The following is a 24,085-nucleotide window of genomic DNA, read 5'->3' as shown; positions in this document are numbered from 1 at the left end:
ATGTGCACATAGCTCTATTTTTTTTATTACTGCTATAATTTAATTGTGGGATTTGCTTTTACTCTTTGGAAAAAATCAAACCAAACCAAACCAAAACACCACATCAACCTTTCAGTTCTGTTATTCAAAAGAAAATTTGTTAGCAGGATATGTGCATTTATTAAATTAGAATGTTTATTAGTTGCTCATTTACTCCTTAAGATATGAGAGGAAGTTTTCTTTCTCCTTTCCCAATCAGGTTCTGACTGAGAAAGCTGATAAAATCTCACTTTTAAACTGCAATTTCTCCTTTTGTTTTTAGCAGACTTGATGATTGCAAATGAGAGGTGACCACAAAGGGAGTGGCTAGAGTGTCATTGTTGTACAGGCTGATGATCATTAGTCATAGTATATATTGGGAAAGGCTCCTCATAATTTTATATGCCATAAAAATAATTTGGTTTTGCTCCGAGTCCACTAAATTGCTGTTTCAGCTGGATATTTGTTGCAGCTTGCTGCATTACAAAATCTTTGGTCATCTGGATAGCATTTCTGCAGCATGGGTAAGAAGTCATGGTAGTAGCTCTAAAGCTTTATTAGGAAGAAAGTTCCACAGTTACTGTTTAGAATGGGATAAACTAGGAAGGGAAGACAGTTTATTTGTTAGAAATGCCAGCACTATAATTTTATTCTTTTTTTGGACATCCTTTCTACTGACTTAATATATAAAGGCCCTTTCAGTAGGGGTTTTCTATATGTAAAATATCATGGGTAGAAAATGTATGGAAACATCCTTTTCTAGCTTTCCCTTCCAAAGGAAAGCATATAGTAGTTAAGCTCTACGTTTTCTGAAATGTTGCATGCATGTGGATGTGGAATTAAACATGCTAAGAGCTCTCTGAAATACTTCTCATGCTGCTATAAATATACACACTTTACTAACAACTTGCATTATTGACAACATTGTTGTCTGCTGTACTCATTTCAAAAATAATGGTTTTGTGTAATTCTCAGCCATATGATACAAACATAACCCCTGTAATGAAAACTGGTGCAAAAAGGGACTGAAGACCTCATTGTCTGGTCGAATGCATAATCTGCTGACTGCTCTGTTCAATTTGGGCTCCAGACTGTAAACTCCTGGGTCAGGTTTTTTTATAATCTTGGTGTGAGCTGACTGATTGAAGCACAGACAATGGAAGGGCAAGCCAAAGGCTCCAGATCTTACTGGCATATTGTTATATCAGATTCCCACTTTTAATTTACAGGAAAAAAAGGTTTTTAACTCATGAGATGGGGAAGAAGAACACAAAACTGTGATTTTAATGGAGACAGGTGGCAGTCTGAATCTCCAGCACCTGGAAACAGAGAGCCAAGAGATGCAAGAGATGTGAACCAACAGATCCTCCTAGGGAAGTGTTAATTTCCAGACCTGTCCCTCACTCACACCATCAGTTCTGTGGCTCCCAATTCCCAACTAAGTAAGGTGAACCATAAAATACAGAGGAGAGAGATGATCCCAGCACCTACTGAGTAAAGCAGAGATTGGCATGGCTGTGGTGACAGCATTCCTCCTTTGTGCCACTGATGTGGTCTTTTTTTCTGAAGAAATGGCAAGATTGCCTCTTTGGGGATGGATCCTGTTTAAGAAACTTCCCAATGAGGGGTAAGATTGGGGAAGGAAAGATGTGCTTGCACAGAACTAAAATTTTTCTCTTCAACTATTTTATAATTAAAAAAAATACATTAATGGAGACTTAAGCTGATGATAAATGTCTCATTTTGAAAATTGTGGCAGATTTTCCCTTTGATAACTCCACAGTTTAAGAAAATATAAGTGATTTTCTTTTCTTCTTCTTCTTTTTTTTTTTAAATTTAAGCTGACTCAATTTACTGGTATGAAACAACTTGATTTACTCAAGACATTTTTATGTCTGCCCTCTGAAAAATGTTACTTGTCTAATTTATTCAAGTAATTCAAACTAGGAAATCTGCCAAATTCTTGAAAATTCTCCAGTGACAGGAAATTATTATACTGTGACTTCTCCAAGTCTAATGGTGTTTTTATTTAGCCTGCTCATAGTTTTAGACAGTAGACAGCAATTTGCAGTTTTGACTGATGGTTTCTTTGGCACTTCGATAACTTTGGCATAGTTGAGGCACTGGGACTCTCCTGTCAGAAAAGCAGGCAGTGACACACGGCTCATTCAAAGGACAATTCTTTGATGTCCTCTATGACCCAAACAGGCAAGAACTGGCCTCACCCACAGGCCAGCCTGTACTTACCCAAGCTGCTTGCTCCACCATAACTTTCCCCAGTACTAACGGGCTGTGTGAAGGAGGACACTGTGTTCTGAGCCTGCTTCCAGCCTCTCCTCCATGCTGGCAAGAACAGAGGCTTGAGTGTGGCTGCAGCAATGTTCTCTTAGCACTGCAGGTTTCAGTCTGAAGGGAGTCCCTGATGGCCAAAGGGCTCATGACATTAAAAAATACACACTTTTGAGTCTATGTTGACACACAGGCATTTCATGGTCTTCAATAACACTTGACTGGCATACTTTCCTTCAATGCCAGCACACTCATTCTGGTCATGGCAGACTTCTGCCTAAGAAATGCCAATAAAGAGAGTTTAATTATTACTACTGCCTGGTGACAGCAGGGTTTTTAATGTCCTGACTCAATGCTAGTGAACTTCAGGTTAAGTGGCTGTCTTTTCTCCTAATCCTATTTGCACCTTGCCAGGTATAATTTAGAAATGGTCAGCACTATCTTAGGTACTTTGCAGAGTTTATAGAATATATACTTTTTAACTGCACTGAATTTACTGCATTGGATTTACCTCGATGCTAAAGCAGATAATGAATCACTGCACAACTATTTTTTTCAAACTTATTTTTCAGAACTAAAGGAGGCTCATATTTACTTTTTGATGCTTCCAGATCATTTAGTCTGAATTTCTGGCTTTCTTTTCTGACTTTGGGAAAACAGTAGGAACTCTCTGTGAAATCTGTGGTTTACTTCTGTGTTTGAGTATGCAGAACCACACAGTGTCAAGTCCCTGGTTTTTTACCCTTGCACATGAGTATCAATATTTATTGAAGGCCTCATTTTTAGGCTATACAGAAGATGTGTTTGCATCACAGTATCAAGTCTGCACACAAAAATGAGACCTGTAACCTGGAATTTTAGTTCAATTTCCTTATGCAGACAGTTGCTTAAACAGGCAATTGGCTGACTGGAATGGTTCTCTGATGGTGAGTGACGAATCCATCAATGTTTTAATAAATAAATTTCAGAATACAAGAGCTGCAGACAATCAAAATTGCATTTTTACAAGCATATTTGCCTGTGCTTATATCCCCAAGTGATGGAGGCCTGCAGTTATTCACTGCAGAACATAATCAATGTTTCACTAAAAAGGGCTTTCTGTTAAACAACTCCCTGAACAGATTATTTTGTGTTAGGACTGTCTGATCAGCATCACATTATTTGTCTAGAGAAAGAGAGGCTCTTGTGAAGTGATCATGATTGAGGGAAGCTATAAAACAGGAGTAAAAAATCCCAGCTGACATGAAAGAAATGTGATGTGAGCAACTCTTCACCACTGACTGTAGCACAAGAACAGGATTACCAAGTGAAATGTTTAGGGCATTTTTAAACTTTTTCACTTGCTACCCAGCTATATTGGGATACACCTCAAAGCACCAGATGTTGCAGTTCTTGAAAGCATACACAGACAAAAAAATTGATTAAAGAGATAAAAAGTCTGTGTGTATGAGCCTTCAGCTGGTGAATCCTTAAGTTGCAGATTGCTAGAAACCAAGAGGACACATCTATTTTTACTTTGCTTACATCCTTCTTAAAAGCACCCACTGACAAGTCATGCATCTTCAAGTGGTGTGTTGGCAGGGGCAGATATTCAGAGCAAAACAGCTGCTCACAGCTTCCAGCTTATGAGAGACTTCCTCAAGTGGTGGTAGCTTCTGGATCTTTGTGCTCAATACCTTTGGACTTTCCCTCTGCTACTTTCTCAGCAGATTTTCTCAGTGACAGAATTAGTGCTTTCTGCTGTCTTCATGTACTACAAATTGTACCAGGCACAGATCCTGGGAAATTAACTGGGAAAGCCACGGGGTCTCTGCCACACACTCAGGAATCAAGCTGAGCCATCAAGTGCTAGCTCTGGTCAGCAGGGATGTGATTTAGTAGATGCCAAAATATTTTCTTCTCAGAATGTTCCCCTCAAAGCTTTTTCAATTACCATTCACTGATGAGCGTCATGAAAACAATGTGAGGAAATGATTACAAAATAAGCAGACAAAAAAAAAAAAAAGGGAAAAAAAGAAAAAAGAAAACAGAAAACAGATGGAAAACCATGGAAAACCAGCCTGAACTTTGGGAGCACTGCAGCTCCTCGACGATTTCATTTCCTTGGGTGCCCTCTCGTGTCCATCTGTTCGTGTAGCTGAAAGCTATGGTTTGAACTGACATAGACAAAAACCCCAAAGTATCCACTTGCTATCACCTTATAAGGTTAATTCATTTCGAAATCCTTTTTTCCACCCCTCTGTCTAGTAACCCTATGACTTCATCTCCAAAGTGTAAACTTTCAGGTTGAATGTGTAGTTTATGCCTTATCTTGGACTGTCTAAAACCAAAGAAGGCTTCCTCTGCTTGTCTTTAGCCTCAAGTTTTTTGCCTTTTCAAACTTCTTGAGTGACTTCAGTAATGCTCTTAGGCATGATTTTAAGAGGAACAATTCCAACTGGAATGCCAGAAAGCTGAGGATGCTCACAGAAGCTGATCAAGTTAAGGGATTAAGTTTTGTTCACCTCAAATATGAAAATATTTCCCATGCAGACTGGTGTGTTGGGAAACTCCGTGCCCAGGAAGTTGAGTTACAACCAAAAAGCCAGAAAGACTCTGGCTTTCTGTCATATGGCACTGAAGTATCTGCTTCCAATCTTAATGCTCATAGAGGAGGATCTGTCTCTTGTGGAAGTTCATCAGCTTGCCCTGATACATTTCCTGTTGTGCTGCACAGCATTTGCAGGAGCAGAGTGGGATTCCCTCACACTCCAGGCTGGATTTGTACAGCCCATTTGCATTCTTCCTGGTGCTGCAAGAGCAATAGGGGAAAAAGAAATAGAATTTTCAAGCAAATGAGAACAGATCCTCTCTCTGAAACCTCAACAACTGAATGTCAAAACCATACACCCACAGGTGGATTGTATTTGATGTTTTTGGAGGCACAGCAGGAAGGAAATTGGTCGGTCTGGGCTAACAGACATCCTGATCACCACTTTTTGGCACACTTAGGAGTCAAAATAAGAGATATTAAACATGAGCAGGTGAAATGGAAAGCAGGTCCTTTCCTCCTCTTACCTAAAAGGACAAAATAATGCAGGGAAAGGAGCTTTGTCAATACAAATTTTTAAATGACCAGCTCTTGCTCTCAGGCTTAGGACAATTTCTAAAAGGTTATTCTTTTACCCTTAATAAACCAACCTAGGGGTTATTAATTCAGCAGGCTCAATGCTGTAAGTCAAAAGGAGTTTAGTTAATCCTCTAGCAAGCAGAATGGGAAAAGAACTTAAAGAGGTGAAAAATTACTTCTATTTTGGCTGTTAGAAAACAGTCCTATGGAAATGTTTGAAATATTTAAGGCTATTGTATATGAAAGCTTTCATGAGTGGGAGGCAAAGACTGAAGTCTTCTGGACTGGGAATCCATTTCATTTCATCATCATTAACCTCACCTTATGAGAAGATGAAAATTAGAACAGACATCCTTCTTCAGTATGACATTAAATGAGATCCTTTCTTTGGACAGCAGCGTATCCTAGGCTTTCACAAGGGCCCTCTGCTGCTCACATTCAAAGTGAAACACTCTGAAATTGTATGGGATTTAAAAAAAAAAGTCTTGCAACACTTAATTGAAGAACCAGCAATTTTTAAAGGGATGTAAAACCTAAGTCCTCACAGGACAGGACTACATTAGTCTCTACTTAAGTGAGGTAAAATGAAACTTTAAAATGGAAAGATATTTCAAAACTGCTCACTGCAGGATTTCTTGTGTTCGTGCTAGCCTTTGTCAGAGCCTATCAGGGATTGTTTATCAGGAATATAATTTTTCCCTGATGTTATCTACACAGTGTATAATTTTGTGAGATCATGCTTGGCTGTTGTGGCACTCATTATCTCATCAGCAGCAGGAGGAACTTCAGGAAGGAAATAACCTCCAGAAACAGAAGGAATTTGGAGAGACCCAACATTCTTATTTTAAAAAATATACTCCTGTGAATAGAATAAAAAGAAAGAAGACCAACTGTGTACATAGTGGTACAATCTCCATTATGATATTGCTACTTTTCCAAAGCACAGAACCTTAAGATTTTTAGGCAAATGACATAATTTGAGGCCTATAAAATGCTCAGCTTTCTGGATGGAAAGATATAGCTTTAGTGTGTGCCCCAGTGTGCCTCTAAATGCACAAGTCATTTTGTACCACGTACCTGGTCAGTTCATGGAGGTCTGTACCTGATCCCTGGCTGCATCTGAGTTATTTGGTGGAAGACAGATACTGACAGTATTGAGTTTTACAAGGTGAACATTTCTGCTTCTGCATTAATCGTTAATTAATTCTGCATTTCAAAAGCTGACAGATGGAAGTCTATACAAACATCCAGCTACAGCAGCTATTCTGCTCAGCTTCCTTCCCATCTGTGTTGTGGTGCTGATTTGCTGCATGTGGGTTGAGTGCTAAAGTGAGCAATAACTTAGATGAAAACGGAGTTCTTTGATTCAGGGATTGTGTGAATCATTGAGGACATTGACCCCTAGAAGCAAGTCCAGAAGAGGCCACCAAGACAATTAGAGGGGTGGAGTAGATCTCCTACGTGGAAAACCTGAGAGAATGGGGATTGTTCAGCCTGGAAATGAGAAGGCTTTGGGGTGATCTAATTGTGGCCTTACAGTACCTGAAAGACCCTGCAAGAAAGATGGAGAGAGACTGTTTACAAGGGCATGTAGGGAAAGGACAAGGGGGAATGGATTCTAAGTGAGACACAGTAGGTTTAGATTAAATACTAGCAAAAAATCCTTTACCGTGGCCATGCTGAGGCTCTGGCACAGGTATGTGGCTGCCCCATCCCTGGGAATGTTCAAGGCCAGGCTGGATGGGGCTCTGAGCAACCCAGGATGGTGGAAAGTGTCCTTGTCCAAGACAGAGAGATTGGAACTTGATGATCTCTAAGGTCCCTTCCAACCCAAACCATTCTGGTAATTCTACAATAATAAACAAGAGTTCCCAAACACCACACTCCAACTTTATGCTGCCTTTGTCAGATAGGGCTCAAAGCGCTGTAATGGAATAAATTCATTAGGCCTCAACAACTTTCATCTCAGCATTACAGAACAACGGAAGAGATCTGACTGATGAATTTGACTGATGAATTTGACTGATGAATTTGATTGATGGATTTGACTGATGCCCAGAGGCAGAGGCCCTGGCACAGGTTGCCCAGAGAAGCTGCGGATGCCGCATCCCTGGAAGTGTTCAGGGCCAGGTTGGATGGCGCTCTGAGCAACCGGGCCCGGTGGAAGGCATCCCTGCCCGCGGTAGAGGGCGGGGACCAGGCGCTGGGAGCGAGCAGGAGCCGCAGAGAACCCGTTCCCAAGGGACAGGGACCCGCGCGGGCCGTGAGGGAGGAGCGCTGCGGCGGGGCGGGAGCGGCGGGCGAAGCCTCGCGAGAGCGGGCGGGGTGGCGGCGGCCGCCGCGCTCCTCCCCGTGCCGGTGCCGGCGAGCGAGGCCTGCGCGGGCCCGGGCCGGGCTGTGCCGGGCAGCGCCGAGCGGCGGCGGCGGCGGCCGGGCCGGTCCCGGTGCAGCGGGCAGGATGCCGGGCGGGCGGGTGTGCGGCGCCTGCGGGTGCGCGGAGATCGAGGTGGACGCGGCGCGCGGGGACGCGGTGTGCACGGGCTGCGGCTCCGTGCTGGAGGACAACATCATCGTGTCCGAGGTGCAGTTCGTGGAGAACAGCGGCGGCGGCTCCTCCGCCGTGGGGCAGTTCGTGTCGCTGGACGGTGAGTGCGGCCGGGCCGGGGCGGGGGGCGGTGTGCGGAGAGGGGGCCCTGGGGCACAGGGAGCGGGGCGTGGGGAATAGCGGGCGGTGAATGAAGAGAGGGTGTTGCAGGGATGGGGCACATGGCAGGAGGGAAAGGGAGCTGGGAGAGGCGTGGACAGGGACAGGGCGAAGGGCTGCGAGCGGTGTGGGATCAGGGACAGAGTACGGGGATGTGCGACCCGGCGGAAAAGGACCTGGGGGTGCTGATCGACAGCGGCGGAACACGAGCCCAAGGCGTGCCCAGGTGGGTAGGAAGAGCAGTGACATCCTGGCCTCTGTCAGGAATAGTGTGGCCAGCAGGACCAGGGGAGTGATCGTCCCCCTGTGCTGGGCACTGGTGAGACCACACTTCGGGTGCTGTGCCCGGTTCTGAGCCCATCGATTCGGGAAGGACATTGAGGGGCTGGAGCACATCCAGAGAAGGGCAGCGGAGCTGGGGAAGGGTCTGGAGCACAAGCCTGCGGCTGTTTAGCCTGGAGGAGAGGAGGCTCAGGGGGCACATTAGCACTCCACGACTCCTTGACAGGAGGGCGGAACCAGGTGGGGGTCGGGCTCTGCTCTCAGGGAATAAGGGACAGGATGAGGGGGCATAGTCTTCTGCTGCACCAGGGGAGGTTTAGGTTGGACATGAGAAAGAATTTCCTCGTGGAACGGATGATCAGACATTGGAATGGACTGGCCAGGGCAGTGGTGGAGTCGCTGTCCCTGGAGGTGTGTAAGGAAAGGCTGGCGGTGGCACTCAGTGCCATGGTCTGGGTGACAAGGTGCTGTTCAGTCGTAGGTTGCACTCAGGGATCTCAGAGGTTTTTCCCAGCCTCATTGATTGTGGGATTCTGTGAGTTCAGGGACGGGGCATGGGGGTGAGGGAACAGTGGGCAGTGTGGGGAAAGGAAGGGGAAGATGCTCTGCCAGAGGGTGGGGTTATGGGGATGCTACGGGGAGTGAGGAAAATGTATAGGGGAGATAAGGACACTGTGCTGGGAGATAAGGACAATGTATAGGGAGAAAGGTGCTGTGCACAGGGTGTGAGGACAGACTGTGGAAAACCATGTGGTGCAAAGATGGGATATGGATGGTGCATGTGGGAACTGGTGCTGCACAGAGTGGAAGTGGGAGAGGCAATGCATGGGGAGAATGAGAGCGTGCCGTGCAGGGTGAGACAGAAATGGGGTGAGGAGCCTAGGATGAATGGGAGAAAAGAGCTGTGCAGGATGAGAGAGATGCTCTGAGTGTGGTGGAGTACACGTGTGAGGGACTGAGGCAGATGTGTGACAAAGTTTGGGGCTCTGTGGAAGGGCTGGATGCACAGGAAATGGGGAGTTAGATGAGATTATTTGGGATAGAGGACAGGAAAGTTTTGGTTTGGTGTTTAGTGGATAGAGGGAACACGTATGGACACAAGGAGGAGAAACAGGCTGAACGTGAAGGGTCAAGAGTCTCCTGTCAGTTGGGTTGGGGTGATTGTGTGAATGCTCTGGAGGGTAAAACATGGGAAAAGGCCACATCAAGAAGACAACAGTGTTTAGAAGGGGAGAGAAGGGTGAAAATGGGTGTGGGGAGGATGTTGTGTTTGAAAGGGGAAAGATGGAAAATCTGTATGAGGAATGTGTATAAGGAGAAAGAAACATAAGCAAAAGCATGGGAAAGAGCTTAGCAGTGAAACAAGTGGCTCTGATGGATTGTATAGCTGTGGAGAAGAAAGAGGAATTCTTTCTGTGGTGGAGAATGCAGCACTGCAAATTGCAGTTTGGGAGTTTACTGTAGGCTAGGAGTTGTCTGATGCCATTCCTGTCTTCCAACTCAGGGTGCTGGCATTACTTTTTTTACAGCTTATAAGCAGCTCTTGTATCCTTCACTTTTTCCTGTTTTGATGTGGAGACTACATTTTTAAGGGCTTGTTCTGCTTTTTCCCTCCCACCCAAAATTATGCAGGACAGATGGCATGCAAGCTACAGCACATTTTGGGATGCCTTTATCCTTAAAAAATATATCTAAAGGAAAAGAGAAATGCACCATACTGAGGCTTTTTTTACCCTTGTGGATGAATTGCACAGTACTTTACAAAATTTCTTTAAGGTATAGCCTTTCTTTTTTATGTAAGTCTTGAGATGTGATTGTAAGTCTTGAGTCTGTGATTTTGTGAGTGCAGGCCCTGTTTCACACCAAATATTTTAAGGAAATAAGTATATGGATGACTTATGCTGGTAGAGTTCTTTACGTTTCAAAACAGATGCTTCTGTGGTGAATAATTTTTTTTCCTCAACATAAACTGAGGGATGCAAGCTAATCTGAAAAGATTTTCAGTATTTGTACTGCAATAACTGTGTCTCATCATGTGTGCTTGCCTATTAATGTGTTTATGACTGATTAAAATCCTCTGGAATGGGGAGAAAAGTCATTTACTGTAAGAAAGGAAAGACTGTAAGAAGGACTTTGTATCTCCCCAAAGGGTGGAGAATTTACAAGGGAATGTAGATGTCTTTTAAGTCAGAAACCATGTACTTTCTGAAGGCAACATTTTCTGGTAAGTTAAGCCTTTCAGTAACTTCTGATTATATTAGTAAATTTCCACTAAAATTGAATGAAATGCCTTGGTCTGAGGCTCCTTGGACTGTGGTGTGATGATCTCAGAGACTCTTACTGTGTGGAGCATTTGCAGTGTCAGAGGTGCCTGGGGTGCTGTTTTTGAGTCCCTGGCTCGTGGTTAGTAGGGCTGGGTGTCTTGGAGAACGTTGTCTGAGGTTTGTGAAGGATGAGGGATGTCAGGTTCTTCATTGCAGGGCTGGGAATTGAACAGGGCTTTTGGTATTTGTGGACTTCAGAGCTACTGGTTGTGCAGCAATATTCCTCAAATCCTTTCAAGATCCACAGCAGCTTCTATTTGTGTGTTATAACATGTTGAATACAGACGCATTTATTAATAATTTATTTTCACTTTCATCATAAAAAAGCAAAAGGGAGTGGAAAGCCTTGAGACACTGATTTTTCTTTTTACATGTAGCAAAACCTTTTATTCTGCCAAGCTACACGTTAAGATTTCAGAATCTTGCATCTTTTTACTAAAGGAGTGAGTCCTCTACTTCTCTATATTAATATGAAATGGCCAAGTCCTTGCTAATAAGTCATGTAGAATCCCTATAAAACATTGGAAATCCCTTCTTTTATTCTCTCAGGGTTGGAGGAAGGTGTGAGATCACAGTTCAGTTTTCTCTGCCAGTATTTGCATTGAGCTAATTACGTGCCTGGTGTAGGAAGCCTCAACACTTTCACAGAGAAGTTTGATGTAGCCAGTGTTTTCCAGTGCAGATGTGTGAGTCCTTTGGAAAATTCCTTTCCATTTTTCTGACGTTTTAGCAGCTGAGGTTTTGGTGTGCTGAGAAAACCTGGGCTTGTGCTTGGTTGTGAATGAGGGGGTTTGCTTTGGTCTCCATGAAGTCTTGGGAAAATGCAGGATAGTTAAGTGTGTTGGACAAGAGGGCAGAATCATAGAATCATTTAGGTTGTAGGAGGAGATTTTTAGGTTTTTTTAGACTTTTAAGATTATCGGGTTCAACTGTTAACCCAGCACTGCCAAGTCCATCACTGAGCCATGTTCTTGAGTGCCACATCTACATGCACAGGATGAGCCAAGAAGGTAGAAGTAGTGAAGGACAAAAATATGTGTTCTGCACAGGTAAATATAGGGTAGCAGTGCTTTTTTGGCGAAGTGGCTTGCCTGGAAGATCCTTTGGAGCTTCTAAGGAAGTTGGTAAGTGGGCAAAGCAGATGGTTGGATTTTCAAGGGAAGGTCAGCAAGATCCTTCACCAGAAGCCTTTTTGGTAAGTGGACAAAGCAGACAGTTGGATTTTCAAAGGAAAATCAGCAGGATGCTTCGCCAGAAGCTTTTATAGAATCTGAGCTGTCATTGATAAGGAGAAGTCTTTCCAGAGCAGAGTAGCTCTTCAAATGATAGCAAATGTAATCTGCAGAGTACAGAAGGGGGTGCCAGTGAAATTCCATAGAATCTGGACTGATGATCTGGAAAACAGGTGACTGGTGAGTTAATGAGGTTTGTGGGCAATATGAAATTTTTTGGGGTAGTAAAGACTGTAGAAGGACCTGTTGCGTTTAGTGGATGGGTGGTAGGATAGCAGATGGGATCAAGAGTTGCTGTGAGAGTTAGCAATTTTCCTTTCTTCCACATGTGGGATGGTTTCTTCTTCTACATCCAGACTGACTAGGGTAACAGTGGAAGGAAATCCCTAGGTCATAATGGATAGCTTTGTAAGAACAAATTGCTCAAGGTTCATTCATGGTACAAAAGAACCTGGGTGGGGAGGGGAATGTTACAAGTTAAAAGATCACATACAGCATGTCTGTACACAGCATTACCTCCAGCTGCAGTGCTGTGTGCAGTTCTGGTGGGTTTCTCTTCTCTTCCCCCTCCCCAGGAAAGCCTCTAATAGAATTAGAAAAGATACAGAGAGGAAGATGGAGCGATTAAGAGGGAGAGCTTCCTGAAGAGCTTCTCAGTTAGACTGACTGAATAGACTCAGCCTCTTCAGACTGGAAAAGAGATGATTGAATGGGGCCATAGTAGAGACTCATAAATGCAGTAAAATAACACAGCAAGGATGAGCGGCTGCTCAGGGTCACATAGTGCAAGAGCTAGGGAGTGCTAAGAAATCTAGCAGCTAACTGATTGCAGAGGTAGTGGGTAGGAGGTTCAGAAGCCTTAGGAGGTGGTTGGTTTTGGTTTTTACAGAAACCCCCCACCCATGTGAATCTGAAGTTGTGAATGTTAAAAGTTTAAAATGATTGGGCAGACAAAATAAAAATGTATCATGGCCATTAATAAAATACATTATTTCTGGTTCAGGAAATCCTTGAGCCACAGATCTCTAGACAGTGGGAGATTATATGAGAGAACTATCTCAACAAGCTTTCTTCCTGTGTTTTGTGCTACCCTTGTTGGTATGAATATTGATGGGCTTTCTCATTCAGAGGTAGGATACTGGACTAGTCTTTCAGTCTGGTTTGGCACAGCTGTTCTTTTGAGACTTCACATGAGGAAGATCATGTTCTTGGAGCTTTACAGAGCTAATCCCACCATTCCTTTCAATGCTGTCTGTCTGAAACACTGGCAAGTCAGCTCTTCTTGCAAGGTACCTGTAACTTCCTGGGTCATGAGCTGCTAAGTTATTTCACTAGCAAGGGAATAACCCCTTCTAGAAGGAGCTGCTGTGTATTGTTTTGTTGATCTTCTGATAGGAAAGTCCTCTGGAAGCTTTGATATGCCCCATACTGGTCTAGTTGGTTGTGATTCTTAATTCTGTTGTGAGTGGTCACAGTCAGGAAAGAATCCAGCCTCAACACTCCACTCTAGCTATGTTGCTGTCTTGAAGCTTGTGAAGGCCCTGCCTTGAAATTTGGTTTCTGAACCTAACTAATTTGACCCTGAATAAGTCAGGTATTAATGGAGGAGGGTTATCATGCCTGTTTTACTCCAAGGAACTCTGCTGATTGCACAGAAAGTGTTTGAGGCATGTACTTTTCCTAGCTGAGTCTAGTTTTGAACAATAACTATTCACTTTGTAATTGATAGCCAGTTCAGACTAGCCAAAGAGATTGTTTGCTCTGATTTCTTAACTTAAATTTGGAGAGCTTTTGAATCCTGCTAATTGGAATGAATGTGTCTTGCTTTTTATTTTTCTTCATACCCAAGTTCTTAACAGCCTATCAGCTGCTGCATTTGAACACATCCCAGCAGGAAGCACAGCAATACAGGGCCTGAGAGTGAGCTACATTTCTCCCTCTCCATTATGCTATAATTGCATCCTGGAGGATGGAGTTACACCAAGCCCTTTGCCAGTTTGCACTGGTTTGATGGCTGCTGATTTTGTAGAAAGGCAAGTTGTGTGCCAAGTCTGAAGGTCTGGAGTTCTCTGACTGCTCTCTCACTGTGTCTGGGTGGGAGTCCCCTGTCTCGTGGTAATTGTTGGGAGGAACTGTTTTCACAAATTATTTTTTTTTAAGCTGACAGGAGAAAAACTGAAGCTGAAGAGAGGGAGAGAAAGCTGAGCATGGAGCAAACCTGACAGCCCAGATCTCTTCAGGTTTTTGTTTAAAGAAGCTGAGAAGGGTGAAGGCTGGGACTTCTGACACTAATCAAAGGAGAAGAAAAGTCCCACCTGGAAAGGGTGATGTGCAGGCAGCAAGGCAGCAAGTTGGAAGGTGTAACTGAGAAATACAGCACAAAGAAACAATGCTGCAAGGTGTACTGAGCTTGTGATCCTCAAGCATACTGTCTGGGGAAGCTCAGCTTCTTTTGTTCCAGAAATTCCCTTTAAATGCTTGGCAGTAAGTTGAGAAAAACAGATCTGATAAGCTTCTTGGTCACAAACCAGGGACTGCTGGTTCTTGCTGTTCCTGACCAGCTTCTCTCTGGGGTTCCCCCAAGGCTGCCCATGGCCCAGGAGCCCATGCCAGTCCTCAGGGATGTCAGCCCCTGCCCCAGGGACTGCACAGCAGGGCCAGTCTCCAGCTCCCCACTGCCTTGCCCTGCCCATCCATGGACCCTGTAGAGCCAGACCCATGTGCTGTCTGGCCTCAGCCCATCCTTGTGGCCCTGTTTGGACATTCTGGGGCTGTGTCTGACCTTGTTCCCCTTGCTGGGCCTGACCCTGACCCTGACCCCCCTGTGCAGTCTGATGTCCTGCCTGGCCTCAGCTCATCCCTGGACCCATGGAGGTGCCTGATGCCCTCAGCTCTGCCTGTCCGTGCCCTGCTATAGAATTCAGAGTCACATCTCTAGTACAAATTTAAATAAGAATTATTAATAATTCTTTTAACTTACATAGTGACTAAGCCTGGAGGTTTTAGGGCAGTGACAAATACACAGGCACAGTCACAGAAACAGGATTCAGCAGTGGGCACTGACAGCATCAGTTCTGCAGCACTGAGTCAGGCTCTCTGGCTCTGGTACAGCAAACATGCATTAAGGCTCTGCATCTCCAAATGTCCATGAGTTTGCAGTGCACTAATTTGAGGCTGGTGGGAGGTTATCTTCTTGCTTTTGCTCATAAGGGGAAAGGGAAGTTGTGAACTGGTAATCCTTAGCACACCAACAAATGTTTGTTAAAGTTTTTGGTGTAGGAGGTTCCACAACGTTTGTAAGTAGCCTGGTTCAAATTTTAGAACATCAAGTGAATTATAATGAAGTTACTTCATTAGCACTGCCACAAATCCTGAATGTGTACTCTCACTCTTCAGTACTCCATGACAGATTTAATTTATCCTTAGCTCTTTTACTAAAGCTTTGGTATGCTCAGTGTTTTAGGTATACCTGTGTGAGCTTACTGAAGTATTTTCTTTACTATTTTATACTTAAAATCTTTACGTTTTTACATCAAGGCATGCAAGCTACATTGACCTCGCATGCAGAACTTGACAAGAGTTTGCCTTGATCTAAATATTTGTCTTTTGGGGATTGTGGGCATGAAAAGGTATGGTCAGCAAACTGGAAAGGTGAGACTGACTACACAGAGAAAAATGCTTATGTAAAATTTAAGCTGAGCTTACTAGTAATTCATCTTCTTTACGTTTTTGTCCTGTAGAACTTTTTAAGATGGTCAATTACGTCACAGTCATTGCAAGTGAGACAGTTGGGAAAGGGGATGAACTCTGTATTTGTGTAGGATTCTGTGCTTTTGTCTACTTGGTTCCTGTGTACAATAAAGGATTACTTTGTATTTTCAAATATTAAAAAAGTGAAAGGAGTAAGGGTTTTGTTTTTAATTTGTAGTTGCTAATATTTTTTTTTGTAAGATATTGTTAGACCAAGTCCTGACATTATATGTTTCTTACAGTGCATCCTCAAATAGTCCTGAACTGGGCTCTGCCAATAATACACATGCTAAACTTGAAATGAAAACACTTGGTACTGAAAAGTTAAAATAATATTAGTACCAACAAGTTTCCTTATATTTGTAGCCCAGATTTTTAGAGATGACACTAATTCGTGGTTAATTTTAAGTTATGCACAGTGGTCATGATGTCAATTACAACACAGAGAAAGGAAATATAAGTATGCTGGATTTTCAGACCCTTTGATGGAAATCCTGAAGAGTATTTACCTGATTTACCCTGTGCCAGATTACAAAACTAATCCATAATCATGCTGTGTTGGGAAGGAAGAGGGGGAGCTTCCATCTCAAATAATCATCTGCTGCATGTTTTAGTGAGAGGAATCAAATCAGTTTTGCTTCTCTCCCCAAATCCTCCAGGTGGCAATCGTGCACCAGAGTTAATCTGAAGCTTTTTCTGGCATTGAGTCTTTTCCGTACTGTCCCTGGGATGGCAACAACAGAGGGTGCTGCTCTCAGCTGTGGCAGTGCGGAGTAGTGCACATAACTTGGATGCAGACTGATTTCATAGACTTGGGCAGTCCTAAGTTGGGTTGTGGTGGATGCAACTATATTTATCTCTACAGCTGGTATTTAGGAAAATAAGCTATGATGGAATAGATTTAAAGTTTGTAAGTTCATGTGGCAGTGCTGTTTCAGCAGGCTCTGGTGCCTGCAGACCTGTTCATTTTCCTGGAAAAATTAGTGAGAAAAGAATTGTTTCAGTTACAATCTACAGAACTTGGATCACATAATTTTGCTTTTATAGGCGTGATTTGTAGCAGGAGGTTTACTTACCCTCCTTTTTACTTTTATGGTCTAACTTCAGTAGGAAGCTCATTAATTTTTTATATTAGATTACCTTGTCTTCCCCGATTATGAAGCTATAGGTGTGATGCAGTCTGCATTCTTTACCAGATTTTATGCTGGACCTGTAAATAGATGTATTTGAAATAGAAGGTTTGCCCCTACCTTGTCCTAAAGAAAGGACTGGTGGCTTTTGGGTTTAATTTTACAGGGAAGGATTTTGGTAGGATTGGTCCTGTCAGATAGCAGGTGCACTTCAGGTTACAAGCAGCTTCATTCCCTGTCTTCACTTGCTCATTTATGTAGAGGAAGCAGAATCTGTAATGCTGGCACTGAATCTGTTTCTCCTCCAGGTGTTGAATCTGAAACTCATCATGTCACTACCTGACAGAAAAGTGCCCTTTAAGCTGCAGATGCCCAAGTGGCTGCTCTTTGCCTCCACTGTGTGGATTGATTTGATAAGTGCTGTTCCTGTTACCACAATATTACTGTGTTTTTTTGTTGCTGTTCAAGATTACCCCAGACTTCAAGCTTTGTTTGCCCCAACTACAGCTTGAGGAGCATTTTTATAGAGAAGCAGAGTGATGTGACTTTGTTGGGACTTGGTGGAGCAAAAGAGAAGCTGCTTAGTGCTTGTGCTGTAAGCAGCAGAGTGGGAGTGGCTGCTTTTGGCTGATGGAGGGATAGTCACTGTAGAACCATGAAATTGTTTAGGTGGAAAAGACCTTTAAGATTGTAGAGTCCACATGTTCACCCAGCTCTGACAGGTAGTTTAACACTCGAATGATGCAGGGCTGTGGTCTGGGTCTGGACCTGTGTGAGCTTAGACTGAGTACCATCAAGTTTCCAGACATGATCTCCTGCATCCTCAGTTCTGTTGTGTTAAGGCAGTGTAGCCCACTGAGAGGACCACACAAAAACTGGAGTAGCTGTATTTCTGAGCTGCCTGACACATCTCTCCACACCTTCTGTTGTCCAAAATTTCACGTAAATGTCCAAAGCAAACTTGAAAAGGAGGCTCCAGCTATGTGAAGCTGCAAATCTGAGTGAGTTTCTAAAAGTAATCATAGAGGCATAGAATATCATGTGTTGGAAGGGGACCCACAAGGATCATGAAAGTCCCTGCACAGGACACCCTAGGAATCACAGCAAATGTCTGAGAGCATTGTCCAAATGCCCCTTAAATTCTGCCAGTCTTGGTGCTGTGACCACTTCCCTAGGGAGCCTGTTCCAGTTCCCAACCATCCTCTGGGTGAAAAACTTTTCCCTAGAAGCCATCCTAAACCTCCCACTTCCCTTCATGCCATTCCCTCAGGTCCTGGGACAGGTCACCAGGGAGAAGAACAGCTAGGTGTGTGCCCCTCCTCTCCCCCCCAGGAGGGAATTGTACCTGCAGTGAGCTCTCCCCTGTCTCCTCCAGGCTGAACAGACCAAGTGCCCTCAGCTGCTGCTCATGTGGCTTCACCTCTGGGCCCTTCACTGTCTTCATGGCCCTCCTTTAGACACTCTCATGCCTTTATGTCTTTTTAACATTGTGGTGCCCAAAACTGCCCCCAGGACTGGAGGTGAGGCTGTCCCAGTGTCAGAGTGGGACAGTCCCCTCCCTCAGCCAGCTGGTGATGCTGTGCCTGATGTCCCCAGGAGCAGCTGCCCCCCTCAGCAGGTGGCATGAGTAGAAGGCTATGGACCTTGGAGTCACCGCCTCATGAAGGAGCACTTTGCGTTGCCTTAGGGAGATGGCAGTGTTAATGCTGAAGATTTGGCAGGCAGTACTTGAAGATCCCAAATACTTCTCGGATATATTTTTGTATGTCTTGAAAGCTGAATGTGAAAAACTAAAAGCCTGCTTAATTCACTTTTGAAGTTGTGGGGGAAGAATGGAAAAGGTCAAGAAATGTAAAAATTGCAGTTAAGCTGGGATGTTAATTTGGTTGTGCCTAGCAATTGCTGTTCCTTTCCTTTGTACTTTTTAAATTGCTAGCTTTGTAGGGATTTTTGTCTTTAAATGAATTTGATGATTTCAGTTTTCTTTTTTAAAGAGTTTATCTTTTTATTACCCAGCCGAACAGTTATGATAATGAGTTTGGTTTGCATTTTGCTTGTAAGATTAAAGCTGATGGTGAGACTACATAGTCAATGGCAACATTAGTTTGCAGTTCTGAGAGTGTAAGTGCTCAACAGACTAGTTTTCTGTCAGTTTTCAAAGACAAATGCTAAGTAGAGATGTTCAGCCTTTCCAGTTAACTTGCTGAAAAATGGGTACATCAATTCTGATAGCAGAATCTGTCTTTCAGATAGCTCTGCTGGTATCTGCTGCAGTCTCTATAGCATGGAAAGAAATTACTTTATGTATGATGTTGTAGCTTGATGGCTAATGAAAAAGAGTCTTAAAGAACAAAATAATTGAAATCTCAATTCCATTTTGTTTATATTATTTTGAATTTCAACTCCTGAGTAAGTTAAATTATTTAGTTATTAGTATTGTTTATCACCACTGTAAGATTGTTTTGTGCAAGCTTTTTAGTAGTAACAGGGAAACATTTTAAAGTGTTGTTTTGCCAATGATAGTCCAAAGCAGGTCAGTATTTTGGTATATTCAAGGAGAGAGGGGACTAGGAAGTGGAGCTTTTGTGTACAGGAGGGGCCAACAGTGCCTTTGACACAAGTCCTGGGTAAGCCCTCTGCCTCCAGCCTGCTGGTTCCTGCTCCTGCCTTGTGGTTGTGTCCTCCTTCCATGTACTGATGCTCGAGTGTGGGCTCTCCTGCTGCAAATCAGACTAGTGAGGAAGCTTGTAGTAAAGCAAACCTTAAAACCAAAAAATAAAAAAGGGAAATGGGAGGTGGAATTTCTGTTTAGATTTGCTACTGAAGAAAAGGAATGTAAAACTATTACCATCATTGATATATTTTCTGCCAGGTAAACCATTCTCACCAAATGTACACAAAAAATGTTATGCCTTCTGTTGTAGCTTGGTAACCTCTCTCTGGTTTGCTGCATTTGTTTGTTTTAGTGTTTCAAGTGTTTGTGGAAATACAAGGCTATACCTGTAAGAATGGCAAGGAGACATTGCTGTCTCTGGTAGTCAAACACGGAGCTGGGAGAGTTGCCTCTGTACCCAGTGAGGAGATCACTATTGAATGTTTTTCACTTCTTATTTCAGTGCTTAATCTGTGGGGCATTTAGGTGAGAGCTTGTTACGTGAGGCTGTTGGTCAGAGACAAGGGATGACACAAACTCACCGGGTGTCTCGCACAAACAATGTGTTTTATTGTTGAAATCTTTTTGTAGGGACTTTGAATTTCCCAGGCTCAGACAGCTGGGATCTCTCTCTGCCCAGATCTCTGGCCACTGGTGTTTCTGCACCTAGGCTTGAACAGGGTCGGCTGAGGGTCCCCTGTATAGGTTTGAATGCAGCCTAACTGGGGACTTGTTTATCTGAATTTCTGGAAAGAACCAAGCTAGTCAAATTTGATTTGTGTTACATCTAGATTTACTTTGTCCAGCTACAGACCAGCTACACTGTGACAGCACTGCCTCAAGAGCTGATTATTGTTTGTTAAAGGATCTGTTAACAAAGTGAAGTTGGTTTCAGTTGTGGATAGCACTGGAAACCTAATTTAAAGTTATATGGAAAAATAAGCTTTGAAGGCTGATAGTAATTCTGCAGGAATATTAGCTTTTTAGCTTTTCTGGGTTTTGGTTTTGCTTTGGTTTTGTTTTTTTTCTCAGTATAGATGTACATTAAGTGCAACTGAGAGGAGCTAAAAAAGAGCTAAAAAAGTCTGGTAAGAGTGAACAGTTTAGGTGACAGATTCTGATCAGTTGTACCTGCCATGGAATTATCTTATTCAGGTGTGTACAAGAAATGCCCTGAACTGCTTTAAAGAGCGACTTCATTCCCCTCTCTGTGTCTACCCTGAAGCCTTTCTAGTTTGTTCTGAAGAGCTAGTCTGAGAGCAGGAAACAGCCACAAAACTGCAGGCATCATAGACAACAAGATGGCTTTTCCCCTACCCTGAAGACCAGACTACTTGAATTAAGTAGAGGTCCATTACTAACAAATTGCTTGTTTTCAATTCTGTTCAATTTAGCTTTTTGGTCTCACTTGCTGTTAAGCTGATAGATTCAGAAATCCTGCTTGAGGTACCCTGATTGTTTTTAAAAACTTCCTGCTTTAGTGGGAGACTATTTTTGTCCTTGGTAGTTTAATTCCTTGTTCTGCAAGATTGGTTTGCATGAGTAGTTCCACTGACTCCCAGCAATCTCTGCATTCAGGCTGCTTAGCATTGGCATGGATGCCCAAATCAGCCTCTAGTTTATGCTGATTTACAACTCAGACTTCTTTTAAGTCTCCAACCTTTCAGGGTTTAAAAGTAGCAGTTCCAGACTTGCAGTTTTTGTAGCCTAAGTGTTGCTGTGTTTACCTAATGGCAAACTGAAATTAATTTAAAATAAGTGTTAGGTCTGTAATAGCCAACACAGTCATTATTGAATGCTAAACAGGTTTTATGTTCTGCAATGCCAATAATTGCCTATTAAAATTCTGTAAATTCTTCATTGAATATTCTTCAGACAAAAATACTAGCTAAGCAATTTTTTCCTCCTTTATTTTGAGAAATGTTTTACAGTACTGATTTTCATGTTCTGCTTAAAAAAGACATTGGGAGATTTTTGTAGTTTCTTTGGAACTGAGATTGGGAGGGCTTATGGAGCCATGTAATTCTTATGGAATCCCAAGAAAGAAGTAATTTGCACAGTATTGGTACTTGATGTCTTAAGTATTTTAACACCTTCTTAATGTAGTTTGGCATGTTGTAGATGATACAGATACTGACTATATTGGCAAAATAAGTTTTATTTTAATATTTTAATTAAGTTATTTTCTTTGACATGTCTGGTGTTTGTTTTTTTCCCCCTAACAGGTGCAGGGAAAACACCAACTTTAGGAGGAGGATTCCACGCCAATCTGGGAAAGGAGTCACGAGCAAAAACTCTACAGAATGGTACTAGCAAATTTTAGCCTTGCTGATATGAATTCTTTTTATTAGTATGGTTGATACAATTATTTTTTAGTTTTGAATGTGACCTCAAAACCTTGGCAGGCCCCTTATTATTCAGTGGACAAGTCTACTTACTGCTGATTTTTCATTGTGCTCTCATTTGGCTGCTACACCTGATTTATGAGTTCATGTGGCTGACTGACAAAGGGTAATGGCACCTGACAATATTACTGTGGTTTAAAAGGGCTTTTTCAAGGTTGACATGCCCATTGCACCTTTTTATTAGCTGTTAAACCTATTGTGGCTTTTTATTTAGTCCATTTTCAGGGTTCTTGAAATACTTTATTCATGTTTATTTAAAAGTATAATTCTTCAAATATTTTTGGTCTTAAGCAATGCAAGTGTGAGATAATGCATATAAGTAATCATATGCTTAAAATGGGATCATTGAATAGAGAGAGGAAAAATGGAAAAAAGGTTTTAGCACACAGATGACATTAAAATAAATATTCTCATTACATGCTTTACATTTTAATTGTGATCTGCATATTCTACACTCTTTAAAGAGGGTGAATAAAACCAGCTTTTATTCCAGGAGCAGAATGGTCTTCCAGTTTGCTGTTGCTCATATCAAGGGACAGGAGTTGTCATTTTTTGGTTAATTAATACTCCTGTCTCATGACTCTTGGAGATGACAGCTGATGGACTGTCATAGCAAAGTCTCAGAAGCTGACATGTAATTAAGCATGGATGTAAATGGGTTTTACTGGTAAGGTACTCATTTGGGGGAGATATTTTAGAGAAACGTATTTTCCTAAATTAATCTTACATTTGCAACTCAACACAGAAAAATCTTGCCTATATTATGCCTCTGTATGAAGAGTAAGATTGATCTGGTATTATATCTTCATAGGTATAGAGAGGCTAGGATTGATCTGTGTGATTGAAGTACAGTCAGATTACTCTACTCAGCATTATTCAGCTGATATATATCTATACAGGTTGGTTTATATCCAGAATGTTGTATTCAGCTGTTTTTATTTAAGAGTATTGAGCCCTGTTTGTTTGGCAAAGTAAAGCTTGCACTTTAGGTGAGCTAGTGTCAGTGTCAGGTCTGAAGTTACTATCTTAGGAATTTTAAATTTCCTGTCTAAATGCAACCTATATAAGCAGTGGGATAAAGCCACTAAACGTAATGAAGTCTGGTTTTGGATTAAGGCACTTTAATCAAAACTGTAATTTTGAACAGGCATTTTAAAAATAAATTGGCTTTTTGTGCATAAGAACTTCACAGTTGTCTGTAATTGTAGAAAAGTAAAATGCTGATGGAGGAAATCTGTCTTGTTGCTTTGTGGAGTGTTTGAATCCTTCAAAAGCCCTTTTGGTTATGCCAAAAGGTAATCACAAGTAAAGACAGTGTAGGCGTTTTTCTAGAATCTAAACACAGCTTTTTTCTTGGATGAGTGTTTGCTGGGGAATATGTCTGAGCATCTTCCTTCCCCACAGCTTTTGTGTGGGGGGCCTCCCTGATAAAAACAATGATTGTGACTTGGCTAAAGTATATCAACATTGTATACTAAAAAATTTAGTTGCTTTACATGAACTTATCTCCCAAACCGTCTTGAAACAGGAAAATAATTTGTCTTTTTAGGTACACCTCTCTAAAGCCCTTTGCAGGTTTTCTTCTTTTTCTTTTTTTTTTTTTTTCCTGTGTCTATCCTTTATATAAGGAGCAAGTGTTTGGTCTTTGATTTCTGTAGCCAACCTGCATTTGTCATGCTGCCAGTCTATCTCTGGGAAAGTTCTTTTCAGTGAGCTAAGTGATGTTCTTGCTCAGTCCCAGGCCTGACAACAGCAGCTGATATTTCAGGTAGAGCAATTGGTGTTTGAAAGGCTTTTCTGTCGCTGAATAATGAGCTGGTTGTCTGCTGCTTTTAATCACACTTCTGGCTTTACATAGTTTTTAATTGCAAATTGAGCTATGGCAATGAGCTTACAAAATCTCACCCTGTCACTGTGGGCCCATGATCATGGCTTTTTTTTTGGGGTGAAATTATGTTAAATATCCATCGTGGTTAGACTTGAAAGTGTAGCAAGGTAAGTGAAATTATTGGACGTATTTTAAAGGAGAGGTAAGGAGTTCATTGAATGAAACTGAAGTGCACTGGTAGTTGCTGTATGAAAAATGAACAGTTATAAAAAATGCTGAGCTACTTATTTATTTGCTGGTGCCACTGTGTTGGCATTTCCAAAGTTAGCTGTGCTGCAGGTGAAGTGCTGCACTCGCTCCC

General features: G+C 42.4%; 1 protein-coding gene across 1 annotated transcript in view; it reads left to right on the top strand.

Moving 5' to 3' along the window:
* The first annotated feature begins 7,751 nt into the window (after positions 1-7,751).
* The window catches only part of BRF1 (BRF1 RNA polymerase III transcription initiation factor subunit), a 172,628-nt gene continuing 156,294 nt past the window's right edge, over positions 7,752-24,085 (top strand). Inside the window, exons 1-2 of the mRNA XM_038139811.1 lie at positions 7,752-8,061; positions 21,717-21,797. Of these exons, the coding sequence (XP_037995739.1) occupies positions 7,875-8,061; positions 21,717-21,797 (268 nt within the window). The 5' untranslated portion in view covers positions 7,752-7,874. The remainder of the gene's footprint in view (positions 8,062-21,716; positions 21,798-24,085) is intronic.

Source organism: Motacilla alba, chromosome 5 (genome assembly GCF_015832195.1).
Source record: "Motacilla alba alba isolate MOTALB_02 chromosome 5, Motacilla_alba_V1.0_pri, whole genome shotgun sequence".
NCBI lineage: Eukaryota > Metazoa > Chordata > Aves > Passeriformes > Motacillidae > Motacilla > Motacilla alba.
The sequence above is the reverse complement of the archived record's forward strand: the minus strand, read 5'-3'. Positions and strand labels throughout refer to the sequence as shown.